Source organism: Nothobranchius furzeri, chromosome 14 (assembly GCF_043380555.1).
Source record: "Nothobranchius furzeri strain GRZ-AD chromosome 14, NfurGRZ-RIMD1, whole genome shotgun sequence".
In the NCBI taxonomy this organism is placed as follows: Eukaryota; Metazoa; Chordata; class Actinopteri; order Cyprinodontiformes; family Nothobranchiidae; genus Nothobranchius; species Nothobranchius furzeri.
The window spans coordinates 14,550,870-14,567,601 of NC_091754.1; the positions used below are offsets into that span (position 1 = coordinate 14,550,870).

The 16,732-nt window shown below is 43.1% G+C and overlaps 1 protein-coding gene across 4 annotated transcripts in view; it reads left to right on the forward strand.

Moving 5' to 3' along the window:
• Positions 1–16,732, forward strand: part of LOC107390185 (neuropilin-2) — a 113,787-nt gene that overhangs the window by 2,330 nt on the left and 94,725 nt on the right. For all 4 annotated transcript variants that reach the window (XM_015966754.3, XM_015966755.3, XM_070543936.1 and 1 more), the window contains exon 2: positions 9,581–9,761. In XM_015966754.3, coding sequence (XP_015822240.1) covers positions 9,581–9,761 — 181 coding nt within the window. The remainder of the gene's footprint in view (positions 1–9,580; positions 9,762–16,732) is intronic.

The following is a 16,732-nucleotide window of genomic DNA, read 5'->3' on the forward strand; positions in this document are numbered from 1 at the left end:
GTCAGCTTCAAATGAGTTTCGTTATTGTTGCATGAAACAAAAATGCAGATAGATGTTTCACATACGAAGACAAATGATGTTCGTTATTGCTGCAGGGTTGGATGTGTTGATTTACTGAAACAGGGATGGAAATTATAATATAAAATTTATTTATGATTCCTTGCCTATACCTTCCTGCCAGCATTTCCCACTGAAACGGTGAAAATGAGAGGGTGAGGAGGAGAGATGGGCAAAGTTTGAGGAGCGTAAAGAGAGAGAGGCCAAGGAAAGAAAGTGAGAGGGAGTCGCTGAGTGTGAAGCAGCAGTTGAGTGGAGCCACCTGCAGTAAACCAATCCAGATTTATTCCTCCTCTCTGCTGTGCACAGGAGGACTTCTGGTTCAGGTCTAACGTTAAATAGACTCTGATTAAGCTACCCTGAAGGTATAAGATTTCAGAGCATGTCACAATTAAACAATTTAAAGAAGCACGGCACGAGCGTCTGCTCTTTTGTCACAGCTGGAAGGCGTTTCATCAAAATCACACAACATATGTAAAACAGTTCTGTTCACAAAGCAGAGAAAAGCCCATTTCTGCGTTTTTACTGAGTCAGAACCAGAACTTATGTAACGACTGCCGAGCTGCAGCAGGTGACGCTTTCCTGGAGACTTTTCTCGGATTTGGCTTTATTTATCCTGTAACCGGTGTTTTCTAGCAGGTTTCAGGATGAGCAGTTATCCGCTTTCGTTTGGTTGCTCAGATGATGAAGTGATGAGAGATTTTGCTCTTGTTTTCTTGCAAAGGCGCAAGAATAGATCTAATTAGTTGAGCAACTTATAAGAAAGCCCTCTAATGCCCTAATAGCAGTGGCGAGCAGAGAGGTGGGGATGGAAGAGTTTTCTTCTATCAACAAGTCGAACAAACACTGAGTCAATTATCGTTTCGTGCATTCTCCCTCCTTCTTTGTCTCATCTGTAGAAGAGAAAGAACAATTAGTGTGTCCAGCAGCACGATCTAATTACAGTTATCATGTCATTAGTAAACTGTTAGTATTCTGGTGTCCTTGCTGGCCTTTAGTAATGAGCTTACTAATTATAGAGGACGTGTCTCTGCTTGTGTTGACACACTTGTGAAGAAAAAATATCCTCAGATGGCAGCGGAGATCATGAAAACCCTTCAAATTGTGATGTTTACTCGTCCTCGCCCGTTTAAAAGCTTCCCACACACAGAAAAGTGTGTGTGTGAGTGGGGGTGTGTGTGTGTGTGAGCTGAGTCCCCAGAGATGAGTGTGGTGCAAGGCCACAGGTTGTTTTCCTCTCTCTCTTCGTTCACGCTGAATCATCATCTCTAATAGCTCTCTCAGTCTCTTTATCCACACTTCCCTCTGTCAGTGTTTTCCCTCGCCCCGCTTAAGAAAGCTCCCTCACCTTCTGTTCCCGCCGCTCCGACACGCTGGGAAATCTCTTTTACTGTTTCAGACGCTCTTTGTGTTTACTTCTTTCTGCCTATTGTCTCTCACTCTGTCAATCCATGTTCTCTCACACTTGTTGGAAATCCATTCACGCGACTTGTTAGAGACACTCATTCAGACATAGCAGGAAAGCCTGATGTGTCCCATTGAGTAGGCTGTTTTTTTATGTTTATAATTAAAGAAGTTAAATGGATTCAGCATCTGTTGGCATTTAGAGAATCTTCCTATAGAAACATCTAGAATTACAGTAACATCTTGTAGTGGTATGTGGTAAATCTCCATATGTAGAGAACAACATTTATAAAAATGTGCTCGACAAACTTACCTTAATTAAAAAAACATATTTCAAAGGTCAGAAATGAGTGAAAAATGTGTTTTCCACTTATATATATATATATATATATATATATATATATATATATATATATATATATATATATATATATATATATATATATATATACATACATATATATGCGTGTATATATGTATATATATGTAAATGTATATATATATATATATGTATGTATATATGTATATATATATATATATATATATGTAAATGTATATATATATATATATGTATGTATATATGTATATATATATATATATGTAAATGTATATATATATATATATATATATATATATATATATATATATATATATAGCCTTTATGATTTTATTTTCTTTATGCAAAAATGTTTCAGGACGAGACTGTCTGCAAGACTTAAAGCATGCACAAGTCATCACTTGTAGTCATGTGACCAAATCTATCCATCCATTATTGATGCCTGTTTGTCCATGCAGGGTCGGGGCTGGTGACCAGTCATACCCAAACAGGGGGTACATCCTGGACAAGTTGCCAGCCACACATGCACACACTCACATTTTCAGACTGTGGGAGGAAGCCGGACTACCTGGAGACAACCCATGCATGCACAGGGAGAACATGCAAACTCAGGGAATCAAACCCAGGCATTGACAGAGCATTGAGCACTGTATAGCCCCAAGGACTCTTTTAATATCTGTTCAGATCATCCTGCATCTTCAGACTGATAAAATATAAACTAACATCAACACTTTACTGACCTGAAATAGGCAGACTATCAGGTCTGCAGAGCATAAAAGTCATAATGAAATGAAATAAATGTCCATGATATGGTGAGCAAGATGAGTAAAAGTGACACAAATCTAAATAATTAAATTTTCTGCCGTAATTAACCTAGTTAAAAAGCCTCACTTTCAGTTTATTAATATGAGAACGTCTTGATTACTCTGCTGTCATGTTTGATCAATTACTATAGTTTAGTCGTTATTAAATCATGTGTTGTAGTCGTTTAAAGACCCTGCAGGTTTTACATGTTTACCTGCTCCCATCATACATGAATCAAGCAATTTAATCATCTTCTTAACACGTTTAGTTCTGCAGGATTCAGTTTAACACTTTTCCTTTACAATCAGATGAAGAAATTATTTATAAATAGCATCTGTCAAGAAAGAAATCAAGAGGTGCTTCACAAAAACAAAACATAGAAACAAGAGAGAGAGAGAGAGAGAGAGAGAGAGAGAGAGAGAGAGAGAGAGAGAGAGAGAGAGAGAGAGAGAGAGAGAGAGAGAGAGAGATTAAAAATGTGAAGGAAGAAGGTAATCTGGTAAAGTGGAGCAAAGAAAAGGCTAAAATTATCAGTGTGGTGTCCCTCAGGGATGGGAGTTGGTGACCTTTGAATTAATTAAAATTCTTTAGTTGTTTTGTTTATTGTAAATTATTGACTGCTTCTTTTTGCTTTCTGGAAGCTTGTCTTTGGTGCTGCCCCCCTCCCCCTGTCCATGTAAACTAATGCATCATTTTAGCAATGAATACTTTAAAATACACCTCAGATAATGTTTTTTCACGCCTGTTGATCCATGTAGTTTATTGCTGCACGCTCAAATATAAAGCACACTATAAAAACTGAGAGGTCTGATCTCCTTGTACCAGTATTTTTCTCCATTACACTTTTTATGACTAATTTAGTCTCTTTTTTCATCCTCCCTAACATTTTTCTTTTGTAGTCTCTCCTTCATCATTCTCTGTTTTATCCTGACTCTCGGTAGTTTTCCAGTGTCTTCATCCGGGGGCACCTGGAGAACACAGCTCCACCTGTTAGTGTGTATTTGTGTGTGTGTGTGTGTGTGTGTGGGTTGGATTCCTTTTATTTTTGTCCAGTGAGCTTTTTTGAGTTGCTGACATTCTCCTTTCACTTGATGAGGGACAGATGTTCTTGCATCACTCTCTTTTTTTGACTTTCATCCTGCTCCGACTTTCTTCTCCTCCTCACTCTTTCCGTCAATCTCCAGGTTTCAGTTACAAGAAAACTACTTTAAGTTGATCCAAACATCATGTTTCAGGATGTGTTTTTAATGCGTATTGTTGCCTGGAGTACTTTTTGTTTGCTAAACCCACCAAAAGTGCATCTAGTGTCAACGTGCACTCTGACTTTGATTCTCGTTGTCTGGTTGTTAAATGCAGGGATCAGTTGAGGTCAGATTAATAAGAATTCATGAGTCGCTGTGCTGTTTGGATTAACGAGGCAGCACGGTGGATAAAACGTCAGCGGTCTTCCTCTTAACAAGCTTTCTGGTCAGCCGGGTAAGAAACGTTCATAAACAATTGCTTTCTAAACCGTTAATGCTTTCATTATGGGGTCAGGCCCGTGGAAATTAATGCAGACTCCAACACATTAGCAAAGTTCTCACAGACTGGAGAATCGATTCCTGCTGGCTGAAAAGTGTCTGTTTTGAGTCGAATCGAGCCAGCCCTCCGAGGACGAATCTGTAAGTAAGCTCAGAAGGAAGGTCAGGGCGTTTGCATTTGAGGCCACCAAACAACGATTTGGGTGTGTGTGCAGAAGACTTGTATTAATTTACGTCTTTTCCATGCTGTGACAGATTTATGCACAGACGTGTGTGTGTGTGTGTGTGTGTGTGTGTGTGTGTGTGTGTGTGTGTGTGTGTGTGTGTGTGTCTGTGTGTGCGTGCGTTGAGGTGTGTAGGTGAAAGTTGCTGAATAGGTGTTATCAGGATGCTATACCAAACTCGGCAGAGAGCCATAAATAATGCAGCGACCTCTCTTATATCCTAGCACCATTTACCACCACTTATCGTGTGTGTGTGTGTTTGTGTATATTTGTGTGTGTGTGGTCCTGATTCAGTGATATTCAAGCCAGACGGGGATAAGCGATGTTCAGCGGTTTGTGTTTGCACATTTGTTGTGAATATGTGGTCTAAATACAACCGCCCCCTGATGATCTCCACATGCTCCTGTGGTTTTTCGGGGAAAAGAGAAAACGGCCTTGTGTGAAAATGAGGGTCAACAGAAGGGAAGTGTTTATGTGCGGAAGCCGGGATGAAGAATAAAGTTGTGTTTTGATGTGGTGCTTTGGATGGACGGCCATGTGTCGTTCAACGCAGCCTCGTGTAGGAAAGTTTAAAACTAAAGGGTGGATTCTTTTTAGTTGTTTGAACATTCCTGGAATGAACTCAAGTTTTTTTCCCCCGCTCAGCATTTTCTCTCTTCTGACGCACGCCAAAACTTCACAACATGAAGATTAGAGCACTTTAGCGTAGAATACAAATTAGCATTGTAATTGATTTTATTTAGAAGCTGTGCTTACAAGCTTCCCCTTTTCTTCATCTTCTCCTAACTCCCACTTCTGTATATGCTCACCCGTCGCTGCAGGGACCTCACATTTTATGTCTAAATGTGTATGTCCTCAGAGCAGACGAGCAAACAACATCAGATCCTCTCTAAATGGTGCCTAATGCATGATGACGTCAGCCTTAGCACTCGTGCGCTCAATTTGTGTCACTTGCTGCCCCTGTTCGAATGCGATAATTGTTGAATGACTTTTGTGCGTTCGTCCTGAGACTGATAGAGGCTTAGAGTGAAGCAGACACAATGCAGCGAGCACACACAGGGCCCGCCTCACTATCGCAGCCAGCTGCATTCATCAGGCACTTGGAAGGGGGCCGTCTTTGTGGGCGATGTGCCAAAGGTGAGAGGAGGATGGAAGGAGCCAAAATGTTAATAAATGGATAAACAGAGGAAAGTCCTGATGGGGATTGTGCTGAGCTGGACTTTCACTTAATCCATAAGTCATCTGATTGTGTAGGAAAGCCGAAAGCATAAACATTTCATTAAAATAATAACCAAACAAATGCAGGACTCCATTTCTGATGCAACACACAGGATAACTGTGGGATGATGAGTCTGTCAAAGTACCACTCACGCCTACTGTACACTGGAAGCATCAGCGGCGCGGAACGGCACCGTTTCAAATACAATCCATTATAGTCTACGGAGTGTAACAAACCAGCCGCGACGCGGCAATTTTCAGACGCGCCCCAGAAGCTGCACGCCGCACAAAGCCGCTAAAGATGGGATCGGGTTCTATTTTTTCCACGAGCCATTCATGGGATGCATCAATTACCACAGTTAACATGGGGCTGGACAGGAAATTACACACAGTTTCAGTGTAAAATCCCTGGTAATTTTCAAAACAAAAGTATTGCAGCGATACAATTTCATATATCTGAAGCTTACATGTGATCTAACGGCTTATTTACTCACAGCATCGTTCCAGAAGTGCAGCCGTGTGTTTTTCATGGCTTTAATCCTGGTGGTGAAGAGGAACAACGTCATGTGACATCAAATGGCGATATGATTTCCTTCTTTCTGGTTAAATGGCAGATTGCATAAACAAACCATAACCTTTGAACTCTTGAGGGGTTGTGTGATCTCGCGAGTGGAGTGAGGAGCACGACAGAGAAGCCGCTGCTTCGCTGCTGAGACTCTCCAGGTGTGCACTTGAGTGCTGTGATCGCCGCGAGTAAACCTTTCTGCTGCCGTTCCGTGCCGCTTTTGCTTCCAGTGTACATTAGTCGTAAGTAGTTTCCTGCTCCTCCGCTGGTTGAAAGAGGAATTACAACTAGCGTTAAACAACCCTGCTGCAGCCTGCTAGCGCTAACAACGAGCTAACACTAACATGAGCCAACTAAAAATACTAATACTAAATACTAAAATAAACCACAAAGTAAAAAGAGGCACACTGTTGGGCCAAAAATAATAATACTTACAAGTCCAGTAGCAACAAAGCCAGGTCATCATTTCGATTTTTTAGCCTCCTTTAGCTCCCTCAAACTACTGTAGGCCGCGTTGATGTTCACTCTAGTTTTAGCTCTTTGCTTCGTCTTCGAAGACATCACTCATTTACTTCCAGGCTCCGCTATGATGACAGCTGCAAAAGCAAGCGTTTTCTTCTTCTTGTGCTTTTTATTGATAATTGGCATACTGATAAAGCTAACTGTTAGCATAGCAGGTAACAGCTGTAAAACAAGTAAAGGGCTTCCCCTATAGGGCACCTACCCGCTCCACTAAAACTGTTAAGTGCGGTTTCTGGATAGCCGGGGGCAGAGTGGTGTCAAATATTAAACTGGTCAAGCTTCTAACTCAACAATCACTGAGATCAATACAACTCCAGCTGAAAGTTTCAAAACCGTTTAGTGTTACTTTAAAGGAAAGGTATCTGTGGGATTATCAACCTATGAAGCATAAATATCAAGTTCTCAACTTCTCAAACTCTAGCCCAGACACTGTACTTCTAAACCGTACCATGTTCTTAATCCCAACATGCTTTGAGAGAACACTGAGTAGTCGGAGTTAAAGAACCTAGAACAATTTAGAGTGATGGGTCCAAACTGGGTTGGCATCAAGACCTGAGTTTTAGCTCTTTTACTTTCCTAAAAGTGTTTTTGGCCAAATAAGCAGGCATGGATGTGTAAAAACAACATGCTTAGTGAAGATAAGGTTTCTTCAGTTTTGAGTTGTATTATTTGTTGGATCAGGTCAATTTGTTGGGGGTAAAAATTGAATTGCAGTATACCGGTACTCTGTTTCTCTGGGACAGAACAGACCGAATGATGGACAAAACATGGTGTGTGGTTAAAGAATCTGTGAGATCATCTCACTTGTACAGATCTGGTTTGCATCAGGCGTGTTTTGCCCATCTTTCATCGAGTATTTTGGTTTTGCAGGTCGGGTAGAGTGTTTATTCTGTGCCTTGTGTGAGCACGTCTTACTCCTCAGAGTTGGTTTACAGTGGCTCGTCTATTAATAGCTTTAAAACACGCTGTATTCTGCTGAGTAGTTTGACCTGACTCTCTCAGCCCTCACAGCGCAATGGCAATAAATAAAACGTCACAGCACAGAAGGCCCGATGGTGGCTCAGACCTACAAGTTATACAACAACTTCACACACATTTTCCGCTTTTTTTCCTCCTCCCCCGAGGCTTCTGATGCATTTTTAGCCATGACTGGAAGAATAATACACACCATCAGGAGTTTGATTGTGAGTTGTTCCCCTTTTCTCACAAAAACAGGAAATTGTTTCAGGGGCTGCAAGCCAGCCAAGTGTTTCCACACCAAGCAGCCAATGTTCACAGATGCTGTTTTCATTTGAATAACCTAGCTCATCCTGGTTCTTGTTTGGTATTTCATGAAAATCCATCTGCTTTTCTTTCTTTTTTTAAAATAAATTGATCATTTCGGTCCTTGTAGTTGTTTTTTTCAAAGGTCCATGAAAGCATGTGTTCCTGTTACAGCACTAACTTCACACACGAAGGTTCCGTCCATCCAATTTCAGCCAACCTGGCCGAGAGACGCAGTCCCCCCCAGCGTGTCCTGGGTCTTGCTTTAGGTCTCCTCCTGGTTGGATGTGCCTGAAAAACCTCACCAGGGAGGCGTCCAGGAGGCATCCTAATCAGATGCCTGAGCCACCTCAACTGGCTCCTCTCGATGTGGAGGAGCAGCGCATCTACTCCAAGCCCCTCCTGAATGACCAAGCTAGTCACCCTATCTCTAAGGGAGAGTCCAAACAACCTGCGGAGAAAACTCTTTTTGGCCGCTTGTATCCGTAATTTAATTCTTCCAGTCACTAGCCAAAGCTTGTGACCGTAGGTGAGGGTAGGAACGTAGATCAACCGATAAATCGAGATGTTTGCCATCCGGCTCAGCTCTCTCTTCACCATGACAGACTGGTACAACACATGCATCACTGCAGACGCAGCACCAATCTGCCTGTCCATCTCCCAATCCATCTTTCCTTCACTCGTGAACAAGACCCCGAGATACCTAAACTCCTCCACTTGAGGCGGGACCTCATCCCTGACCTCGAGAAGGCGTTCTACCCTTTTCTGACTCAAGAATATGATCTCCTGGATGTTATCCTAAATAAATTATGATGTTCTTATTTATACTCTTTGAACTCAATGCCTTGGGACTTACATTTTCTATTAAATCTGAGACACGTAACCCATGTAGTCCACTATAATGGTTTAAGGACCTAACTTACATTGAGATCAGGCACAGTCAATCAAATCCAGCGGTCAGCCGTTCTGCACAATAGACTCTACAGATGGCAGACAGTAGTGTTGTGTGTTTTTCTGCTCAGTGTCACAGATGTGTTACCCATCTTTGTCAGTTTGCATCTGCAGAAGAGAATATGTGGCATTGTGTGTGCCATGAGATAGACATATGACTGCTGACAAGTGGATCTGCTCTGTGACAGTAAATGTGTGTGTGTGTGTGTGTGTGTGTGTGTGTGTGTGTGTGTGTGTGTGTGTGAGGTTCTAACTCACAATGGTGTCTTTGTGCATTAAGTCACTTCAACAGCTTTTCAACACCACACGCACAAACACACATCCTGTCGCTGCACACAACTCTTCTCTGGATCCAGTTTTTCAGTATTTGTTTTATTTACAGATTAGGATCCTAACCACTCTGTCTTTTGAGTAGATTTGTGAGAGTACACACATTCTGGTGTTTGTTCTCTATTAGCAAACTTCACCGGCTTTGATGATCTGTTGCGGCGAAGAAACAAAGTCGTTTTTCTTTTGTGGCAATGATTAATTTCTTTATTATTTCTCTTTTATTGTATTTCTTTTTGCTTTATTTCTGAGATGCCTGTAAGAGAACTTAAGCTGACAATGTTATCGCTATAGAACTCCTTTTTATGATAAAAGTGTATAAAACAGTTAAAAGATGATATGAGTGACTATTTTCCAAATTTTCACCACTCTTTCTTCCTTCGTCCAGCTTCCGAACAATGTGGAGGCCTTCTGGACGCGAGTGACGCCGGCTACATCACCACACCCGGCTACCCGCTGGAGTATCCGCCCCACCAGAGCTGCCGCTGGGTCATCACAGCCCCGGAGCCGTCGCAACGCATCATCCTAAACTTCAACCCACATTTTGAAATAGAGAAATTGGACTGCAGGTGAGTGCGGGATTTTTGTTTGTGTTTTTTCCTGCCTGGAGCTTTAAATTGCTCCCATTTCTGAGGAAGGGTTGCTGGGTGCATTTGGCGAACTTCTTCCCACTCTCCTTCTGTTTCTCTGGCTTTCGCTCTGCCATAATAATCACGGTGGGACCTCCCTTGGTCCCCGGCCTCTAATTATCAAAGTCTAATTACAACACTTTTACACTTCCAGCTATGGTTTTTCACACTTCGAATGTCTTAAAAAGAGATTAGAGGGTTTACTGTTGATCATTGTTTCTGTGCTGCTTGGCTTTGGTTACACAGTGAGGCTGATGAAAAGGCAAACAAAGACGCATCGCTGATTGGGATTGTAGAACAGAACTCACGAGTGAGTAAGACTCACAAGTTGTCATGTCATGCTTCATGACTTGTGAGTTTTTTTTTTTTAAGAGCCAAAAATGTTCTGGTGACCAGTTCTAGTCTCTGTGGCTGCTGGAAAGTAGGTGAGTGATGCACCCGGACAGGACAGACAGAGTGATCTCGGCAGGAAGGGAAACAAACACACACTTACACCTTTAACCTCAATGCTTTCCCATCAGCTTATTAACATTTCAGACACATCCATTATAGATCATTTAATCCTTCAAACTCAGATGAACAAAACCATTCAGACATTTCTTTCTTTGAATCAAAGCATCAATATTTTACTGGCTGCCGGTTAGTTAAAAGGCTGAGAAGTGGGGAAAAGGGCTGCTGTGTTTCATTTTGCTTTGCTTTGCAGAAATGAAAAACACATTGCTCTATTTGTCTCGCAGCCGTTGTCATTTCTTCAGTTACACCCCACATCCAGTGTGCAGATGGGATTCTTGTTTCCTTTTTTCCGTTTGCATTTTCCTCTCGCTGCTGCCTTTCTCTCCCCTGTCCTCCACTCATCTACGTCTTTGGCTCCCTTACCTCCATTTGAAGTCCAGCAGCTTCTCTAGCGGGGGGAGGTACTGGCAGTAAGGGGAAACAACAGGTTCTGATTTATTTACACAGCTCATGCACGTAATGTTCTGCAGTTAACGTGTTTTTTTATGCTGTGTGTACCACCAACTCCTTTTTGAAAAGACATCAAGCTTGTGGCAGCAGACAGATAGCGTTGTTTCCCAATTGTGAGGAGCTATTGGGGTTTCCAAGCTCCTGGCTCCCAAGTTTGTGTGTGTGTGTGTGTGTGTGTGTGTGTGTGTGTGTGTGTGTGTGTGTGTGTGTGTGTGTGTGTGTGTGTGTGTGTGTGTGTGTGTGTGTGGGTGTGGGTGTGTGTGGGTGTGGGTGTGTGTGTGGGTGTGTGTTTCCACAAATTCCACAAAAGGGAAGAGAGGAGGAGCTGAGGGTGGGGCTGTAAGGCTGGGATCAACTGACGACACCCGGTCGAACTAGCTACAAGCTAACCTGAAGCTAACCCAAAGCTAACGCTGAGGTGGGAGCTAAGCTAACGGAGGTAGCAACCTAGCTACAACCGGAGTTAACTGTGCACAACACCAGAGCTTCTGAGTCAGAGATACGCCAGGCTGACCGCTGGGTAAAACCGGGTGGAACACAGAGGTCTCCGAGTGCTCCACAAGTCGGCAGCCCGCGCAGCAGTCAGAAGCCGTGATCAGACAGAGATGCGCCGAGCTGCGGGGAGGGGAGAACTGGGTGGAAAACAGAGGTCTCCCGAGAGCTCCACAAACCGATAGTTGGAACCCAGCTCCACCAACATGTTATATTTCAACCCATTTTCTAAAGTGCAGCATTATGTTAAATGCACTGGGTTTTACACTATTACATTTAAATTTCATGGTTAAACAGTACATGTTAAAATCTAAGCTCAGCTCGGCAGTGACCTAAAATATATAAATATAATTTTACTTACCGAAAAAAAAGAAGTGGAGACTCCTTGGACGCTCTATTAGTGCAATTAATGCCACAGCAAGTCATTTTGTCCAACAATTGCACAAAAAATATCCAAAAAAGAATACACACACACACAGAGACTCAAAATCCCGGAGCAGTTTCCAGGCCAGACCGAGGCTCTACTGAGGCCTTTCCACGGAGCTAGCTCTGTGGTCACGTGGGTCTGATGCTCATTAATTATACCGAATTTTAGGCTTTTAACACACTCACAGAGTTACTCAGAGTTGTCATGAGTGTAAACTAGATCATTTAAACCAAAAACATGTTTTGGAACCAGGCTGTAAACATGTTTATTTCTGCTGTGAAATTGTTATTTTTAACATGGGAGTCAATGAGGATTTGCTCGCTTGTGACACCAGCCCCTAGTGGATGAGGGTGGAACTGCAATTTTTGGTACTTCCGGGTTGGGACCAATTTTTGAGCCTCATTGTGGAGGCCTGGTGTGCACGCACGCACGCACGCACGCACACACACACACACACACACACACACACACACACACACACACACACACACACACACACACACACACACACACACACACACCACTCTTTCTACATCTGTTCTTGGGACGGCACTTGTTTTTCTATATTTATGAGGACCTTTAGCACTTTTGTGTTTTTCTCAGCTTTGAAAAAGTGGAGGCTGCTTTCCAATCTTTCATTGGAGGACAAAAAAAACATTAATTCATTATTTTGGGACAAAGAGGCCAACTATGTTTGCAAACAAGGACTATGTTATGAATAGCCACATGGTTTCCCTTCAGTATTTTTCTGTCATTAAAAGAATAATGAAGAAAAAATCTACTGTGTTGTTTCACGAGCATCTGTCAACATCAAGCACAACGTTCACAAAACTGCACTGTTGTGATTCAGCAAGACACACAGCAAACTTTTGTAGCTATGAAGGAATCTTTTATCCACAAAGCATCAAATAATTTTTACATTCTGAGAGCTCTTAAGTTAACATTATTATTAGTGTAAGTAAAATGTATTAACGTTTTTATTAGGATATATCATATAAAGCAGCAAAACCACCACATGACCGACAACATGGTTCTGCATCAGGATGCTACAAGAGTTGGGATTAGGTTACAAATGTGCTGCAATTGTAGAGCGTGAGAGTGATTCATAGTGTTAACAAACCACGTGACTGTGCAGTGTGCAGAAAGAGGAATTGTTGTCTCTCTGGCCTCTTTTTCTGCATCTTTTTTTAACCCCAAAACTTGTTAAATCGCTGGAAAAATTAGAATTTCCCACGCTATTCAGAAAGGGTGTAAAATGCATGCGATTGTTGATTTTTAGAAATATACAAAAATGGTGAACTCATCCTGAAATCTGTGTTCTGTCACTAAATATGCAAGCTGTTGTGTCAGCACAGCTCCAAAATCCTTCTTACTTACTGCACTTTTCAAAAAAGTTGCGAAGATTATTTATAGATGCAACATTTAGACGTGGCCTGTCGTAAGTCAGATGTTAACTGCTCAGTAATTATAACTTTCATAATAATTAGTAGTCAGAAGAACGCAAACCCAACGTGACCTTTAGTTGTTCAGAAAAATAAAAAGACTTTTAAAGGCTGAAAGGTAGTTTTTAGACATGGTTTGCTGGTGAGAGCCCCTTTTCCTCATGGTCAACACTAGCTAGGTGCTAGCTAGTATTTTTACACACTTTCTCCTCTTTTACAAACATTTTCTAGTTTCTACCAATGATTTTTTGAATATTTCATGGTGAACATCACGCGAGCTCATAGGTTTGGAGTTTTACTCTCATATGAAACTTAAATGCGAGAGCGAGAACGAAAAGCCTCTTGAACTGTTAATTGGTGCCTGATTGCTCACATTCTTTCTGTTTGCTGCACTGCTCTGACTCTGAAAGCTAGATCTCTATTTGGAGTGTTTGAACCCCCCCCCCCCACACACACACACTCACACAGCCGCTTGCAGGGAAGTGCTGCGTCAGGGTCCGTTGAGGGCAGGCACAAATTATCCTGACAGCTACCTCCTGTCCCTCGGTCTCCTTTCTTCTTTCCTCCTGGCTCTCTCCCCTTTCTCACCCCTCGCTCCCCTCCCACTCCCCCACCCGTTCACCGCTGCCCAATGGATTCCATCTATCATCTTTCATCTGCTGTTCCAACTTTGTCAGTCTCTGGCCCACCTTCTTACTTCTTCATCACCTCTCCTCTCCTTTTGCCCCCTTTCTTGTTCAATCTGCTGCGTGTGCTTCCATCTAATTTCTCACTTCTCTTACCCTCTCCTTCTTCTCACCTTGCTGTCTTCCTTCCTCCTTTACAGGCCAAATCATTATTCAGCATTTAATATCGGAAAAACGTGCCGTGCAAGCCAAATGCCACAATCCCTCCCTCCTCTTGCTTCTTCTTCTTCTTCTTCTTCTTCTTCTTCTTCTTCTTCTTCTTCTTCTTCTTCTCTTATTTCCGCTCTCATACTTGCATCCATTCTCTGACCTCTGAGATTTGACCTTGTTCTCCATCTTTTCTCAACAGTCTCATTGCAGATGAGACATAAATTAAACAGGAAATGCATGCTTGGATCCTAAAGTCACGTCCTGCACTGCGTCAGCACAATAACCAGGCAGTTATGAAGGTTTTTCCATGGCTCTGTGGCTCACACTGTCAGTGAGGAGCATAGCAGTGACTTAATAAGTGATTTGTACGACCGCGGAGCTGCAGTCAGAGATAATGGCTTCACTAATGATTTAGACCTTGTCTTTGTGCTCTGCCTCAATCAATCATTTAACTTCGAGCCAGATTTCCTCTCTTCTCTGCATGCCTGGTGTAATGTGAGCCACATATCAAACAAGAACAGCGCAGCTCGGAAATCTAAGAATGTTTCATCACACATGTGGACACACACCTGGCTGGTAGGCAGGAGCCCAGCGAGAAAGGAGTGGAGTGGGGAGTGATTTGATGTGATACAGGCCACAGGGCAGGGTGGCGAAAAGGAGAACGGTGGATGGAAGGAGAGAAAAGTGTGTGACAGAGGAGGAGGAGAGAGGAGCGACATGTGGAGTGACAGTTCGATTACCAGCTGTGGGCATTTAGCAGCTGCCTGCATGTTTGAATTAACATCACAGCAACTTCACCAGCAGGGAAACGTCTGAACACAAAAGTAAAGACAGGAGTGTCACACTGGTGTGTAAAGACAAATTAAGAGCTCTCCGTGAAACAAGAGAAATTGTGAGATTTATCACCTGCATGCAGAATCACACAACAGACCATGACAGACCGTGAAATTTCATAATTTATAGAAAAGAAAGAAAACAACCACCATCATCCATCAGCTCATCCATTTATCTGTTGTCACTCTGTAAGGATAGCTGCACCAGCAGAGAGGCCCACACCTCCTGAGAACTTCCACCACCTTCACCGGAATCTCCAAGCATTCTAGGGCTGTCGCGGTTGAGGAATTCCCCCTGCGGTGATTCAGGGTGGCTTAATATTGCGGTGTGCGATATTATTGCAGCACTTTTTTATATTGCAGTACTATCTAAACATAATGTTTACACATTTAAAAAAGGTTAAAAATTGCCGTGCCTTCTTTTACAACACTTTACTGAATGCAGATCAAAGGGCAGTAACAACACAGATCGCAGTAACGTTTGTTTCTCCGACAGTCGGAGTCCGACTGAACTTAAAAACATCAAAATTCAGGAGGTTAAACTTTTAAATGCAAATTTGGCTGCAGCATCTAACAAATAAGAAACAAGTCCCCATTTTGTTTAGTTGTTTAAAATCAAGCATAAAAAATTACATGTACCGGGCGCGCGCGCGCCGGGGGGCGGGCGCACTATCATTTCACTTTCACACACACGAATGACGGTGATTTATAGCTCGGTCACGTCCTTGTTACCCACAAGGAAAACCAGCATGTTAACCATATACGGTTTGAGAGAGGATCTGAGAGGGGTGGCAACATTTCCAGCAACACTGAAAACCCTCTCGGATGGTGCGCTCGTTGCACTAACGCACACGTACTTGCGTGCGACTGGCGAGCAAAGGGAATCTCTCCCGGTTGTTGCTCCACCATGTCAGGGGGGTTTCTTTAGGGTGGATGCATTCCTCCTGCAGGTAGCGAGTGAGATCCAGCTCGGCTCAAACTCTCTTCGGGACGGTTGCAGAAGCAGTGCTTGTCCGGGACTTCAGCAGGTCTCCGAGCGTTTATTATTATTGTTTTGCCGCTGGTGGCAGCTCTGTCTCGGCCAAGGACTCTGGCTGCGCAGCAGCTGACGTACTGGAAACCAAAGTGCTCCCAAAGGAGCGAAGTAACGTTTCGTTTTGATACCAGTGCAGCCATCCTTCTCAACATGCGTCATTGAGTTGAACCAAGTTCAGTAATCGCGGTGGCGCATGATGCAGTGCGGTGGGCTTCTTCATATTGCGATATTTAATTTTTGCGGTTACCGCGACAGCCCTGAAGCATTCCCTGACCAACATGGAGAAATAATCCCATCTTCATGTCCTGGGTCAACCTGGGAGCCTCTTGCTTGCAGGACATGCCTGAGACGTCTCACCTGGGAAGTGTCCAGAAGACATTCTCACCAAACGCTTAAACCACCTCAGCTGACTTCTTCCCACAGGGAGCAGTGACTCTACTCTGAGTCTCTCCCAAATTTTACAGCCAATAGAGCTCCGGACCCCACGTGACTCTCAGTTAGTAGACGCCATTTTGGCAGGAAAAAAAAGGTAAACAAACACGAATGTAAACATGAACGTGAACGGGACCCACTTAGATTTTAATTCGTCGGAGTTTACTTCACACTTTAAAACCGAAGAAATCGTTTTATATAGTCAGAAATTAAATAGACTAAACATGTCTGACCCTTACCGTGCCCCTGGGATACTTTTTAAAAATGCCAGAAGCTGTCGGAGCGGACTACACCGGACCTGGTCGGGGGAACCCCTTGGGATTCCCCCGGCCGGAGGAGCTGGGGAGAGGTCTGGGACTCTCGACGCTACTGCCCGCTCCGACGCCAGAAGCTGTCGGAGCGGACTTCTTACCGGACCTGGCCGGGGAACCCCTTGGGATTTACCCAGAG